This window comes from Corapipo altera, unplaced genomic scaffold (genome assembly GCF_003945725.1).
Source record: "Corapipo altera isolate COAL_440 unplaced genomic scaffold, ASM394572v1 61235, whole genome shotgun sequence".
NCBI classification, from domain to species: Eukaryota; Metazoa; Chordata; class Aves; order Passeriformes; family Pipridae; genus Corapipo; species Corapipo altera.
The window spans coordinates 1-3,445 of NW_020887921.1; the positions used below are offsets into that span (position 1 = coordinate 1).

At 63.7% G+C, this 3,445-nt stretch overlaps 1 protein-coding gene across 2 annotated transcripts; it reads left to right on the plus strand.

Moving 5' to 3' along the window:
* The first annotated feature begins 219 nt into the window (after positions 1-219).
* On the plus strand, positions 220-2,146 carry LOC113941797 (maestro heat-like repeat-containing protein family member 6). 2 transcript variants are annotated; one of them, XM_027632938.1, is made up of 6 exons: positions 220-377; positions 511-660; positions 829-930; positions 1,127-1,229; positions 1,500-1,556; positions 1,706-2,146. In XM_027632938.1, the coding sequence occupies exons 1-6, from the start codon at positions 273-275 to the stop codon at positions 1,810-1,812; spliced, it is 624 nt and encodes a 207-aa protein (XP_027488739.1). In that variant the 5' UTR covers positions 220-272; the 3' UTR covers positions 1,813-2,146. The 2 variants fall into 2 exon arrangements, with proteins under 2 accessions (XP_027488739.1, XP_027488738.1); XM_027632937.1 differs by lacking the exon at positions 220-377 and having other exon boundaries at positions 391-660.
* The last annotated feature ends 1,299 nt before the right edge of the window (positions 2,147-3,445 follow it).

A 3,445-nucleotide genomic window follows, 5' to 3' on the forward strand; every position in this document is an offset into this window, starting at 1 on the left:
TCCCGCAATGGTGAGCAGGGGGCAGGGGCTGAAGCCGGGCCGGCAGCCTGCGGCAGTGCAAGGCAGTAGCTTGGCCTTGGCTGGCCTTTGGCAGCTGTGGCAGCTGCTCCCAGCTCTCCTCCTCCCTGTTCAGCTGCCCAACTCTGTTGGGACACGCCTTTGGCCTCTGGGGCTGCACCACAGCATTGTGTTCCACACAGGCTAAGTGCATCTGGAGCCTGTATGAAAGCCTCCTGGAGCTACTGCAGGATGCAGACAGAGATGCGGTTGAGATGACCCTCTCTGCATTCATCAATGTGCTGGACTTGAAAATCATCCAAATATCCAACCCCACTGCCCTGAAGTTGCTTGAGGCACTGCAACCACTCTTTGACAACGTAAGGCTCTGTGCCCCTCATCATGGGCACTGAGTGCTGCCAGGAAACTTTGGGCCCAGTGTCTTTTCAGGCCTGTGCCCTGGTGGGCCTGGAGAAGCCAGTGCTGAGGTCTTTTCCTCTTCCTTTGCACCAGGAGCACAGCCAGCTGCAGCAGCTCTCCATGCTCCTCTTCCGGGAGGTGATGGAGGCAACAGAGAGGAGCAAGAGCCTAAAGCCACACGTGTACCTGAGGCTGGTGCCATTCTACTTCAACTGGCACGATGAGAACCAGCGTGTGGCAGAGGTGAGGACTCGTGGGCTCTGGTGTCCCCATGGCAGGAGGCTGCTGTGCCTCCTGCCCTGGCCCATGGTCGCCTGCAGCCTCCTCCTGGCCTTGGCGCAGGGATGTGGGTGCTGTGCCCTGGGCTGCGGTGCCCTGGGCTGCGGTGCCATGGCCTCTGTTGCTGTGCAGGCCTCTCGGAGAGCACTGTTTGGTGCAGCCAGGTTCCTGAAGTGGAGGGACCTTGAGCACTTGGTGACCATGGAGCAGCCGTGGAGGTTTCCTGAGTGCCTGGTAAGGACGGCCCCAAAGCCCCAGCCCCTGACTCCCTGGGAGCACCCAGCCCTCTGCTCCCCCCAAACCCAGCCCCAGTGGCTGCTGGACGGGCCTCAGGGCTCTGTGGGCAGTGGAGCCCCGTGCTGGGGGCAGGGAGCGCCCGGCCAAGGGGCAGAGCCTGACCCCAGTTTCTGTGCCCTGGCACTCTTTGCAGCTGGAAAAGGACAGGAGCCGAGTGGGCCAGTACGTGCGCCAGGCCCTGCCGTACCTGCAGAGCCCAGAGGAGCCCCTGCGAAAGCTGGCCATCAAGTTTCTGGGTGAGCCACAAGGCTGGGGTCCCTCCCCACCCCGCTGCAGCTCGGCCCCAGCCCCGGCTACTGCAGCGGCTGCAGGATGCGGCCCAGGGCATGTGGAGCCCCGAGTGGCCTGGCGCCTGCTGCCGCCCTGTGCCAGCCCAGCCCTGGGGCGTCCCCATGCGGGAAGGCCCCGGGCTCAACCCTGCCAGGCCAGGAGGCCGTGTGGCCGGGCTGGCAGCGCTGCTGCGGGGGACCTGTACCTCTGGGGCCTGACAGGTTCTGTGTTCCCAGGGATCGCCGCCAGGTCCATGAAGCAGGAGCAGCCAGAGCTGCAGCTCATCTGCCAAGGTGAGCGAGGGCACTTTCCAGCTCATCCCCTTGGGTTCTGCTCCCTCCTGGCCATGGCAAGAGCTGGCTGGAATGGCCCTGGCAGGAGGGGCTCCTCACTTCCCCACACCCCTGGCCTCTTACCTTGGCTCTCTTCCTTTCTCTTCCAGCCCTTCAAAGCATGACTGATGACAGCCCTGCCGTCTCAAACCTGGCACGTGAAACGCTCCACGCCATCAGAGCTGTACGGAGAACTCCATTCTTCCCATTCTGGTAGTCTCCGTTGCTGCCTCTTCCAGCCAATACATGTGTGACAGATGGCATCAGACTCGCCATGGCAGGCCTGGCAATTCAACACTGCTATGTGCTGAGAGCTCTACAGACGGCTCCCTACTGCAGACTCCAGCAGCTCCAAGACTGGCTGTGCAGGGCGTGGCAGGCCCAGCCTTTTCCACAGGGCAGTGTCTGCCTGTGCTGCTGCAGCTCTGTGGAGAACTGATGCAGGAAGCTCCATCTCCTGGGGCCACCTGAGCCTGTGGGGAAGATGCCTCTTCCCTGCAAGCACCTCCTTTGAGCTCAGCATAGGAATACAACCAACATATTATCACACACAGAGGCCCAGGAGCTTTTTTTGGTGCCCAGTGTGCACAGGGGCTTGGGAAAGAGAGGAAAAGGGCTCCTTGTGCTCAGCAACACTTGCCCCGCTGTGCAGCGTGCCAGCAAAAGTGGGCCGAAGCCCCTTGGCCTTTGGTGGTTCTGCTGGAGCCTCAACGTTTCCAGCAAAATGGAGTGGCAGAGGTTGGAGCTGTGGGGATCCCTGAGGACCTTGTCCTTGGAGATGGCCACAAGCCCTCCTGCAACCAGGAAGCAGCGTCTGTGTCCTGCCTGTGTGTTGCTGGCTGGATTGCTCCAGGCTCCCAAGTGCCTCTGGAGCGGCTCCTCTGGAGCTCCTTCAGGGCTGCGCCGCTGCCGGGCAGGTTGGTGGGGCTGGGGGAGACCCACAGGGGAGGGGGCACTGGGAGGCCAGGAAAGGGTGAGGTGCTGTGGAGGCCCTGATGGGACAAGGGAGCGGGAAGCCTTGAGGGGAACCTGTGAGGGGGTGGGTGGCAGAAGGCTGCGAGGGGACAGACTGGGTGCAGGCCCCAAGGGGCAGGGTGAAGGGAAAACCCCAGGACTTGGGGGGCAGAGGCCATTGGCAGCCCCCAGGCAGCCACCTCCTTCCCTGCCAGCCGGCTGCTCTGGTGCTTTCTCGAGGCATCTCCCAGCCCTGTGGCAGAAGCCCTGGAGGCCGGGCCTCAGCAGCAGGGTGGGCACACCCCCAAGGGGGCCAGGCTGGCCTGGCTGGGGACAAGGAGGGCAAGGGGGCCCTGCCAGGGCACGTCCCCTGGGTGCTGCCTGCCAGGGGCAGTGGCACAGGCAGGGCTGGTGGCCAGCCCGGGCCCCCGCGGCTGCCCAGGCCATGGGGTTGTGGTCGACACCCCCCTGAGCCAGAGCTCTGGGCCCGCAGAGCTGCTGCCACCACGGGCAGGGCACTGGGCTCCTCGGGCAGGCCTGAGCACTCGCTGCTGCCCAAGCGGCTCCGCGCCCCACAGACAACAGCACCAGAGGCTGCCCAGGAGCAGCAGCACCCACAACGCCTGGGCCTCCCAGGCACCCACACCCACCAGGACACCACAAATGGGCAGACTGTGGGCACAATTGCACCCGCTTTGGCAAAAGGTTTCAGGGCAAGTGGCCACCACAGCTTTCCAGTGACTCCCCAGCCTCACAGCAACCCTTGGCAGCTTCAGCTGCAGCCTGACATCCTGACTGACTTCAACGGCCCTGCTTGAGGCTGGACACGCCTTCCACACTCAGCTGTCTCCAGCCAGCGCCACTGGTACCATCCTTAGAGACTCTGCTGGGACACC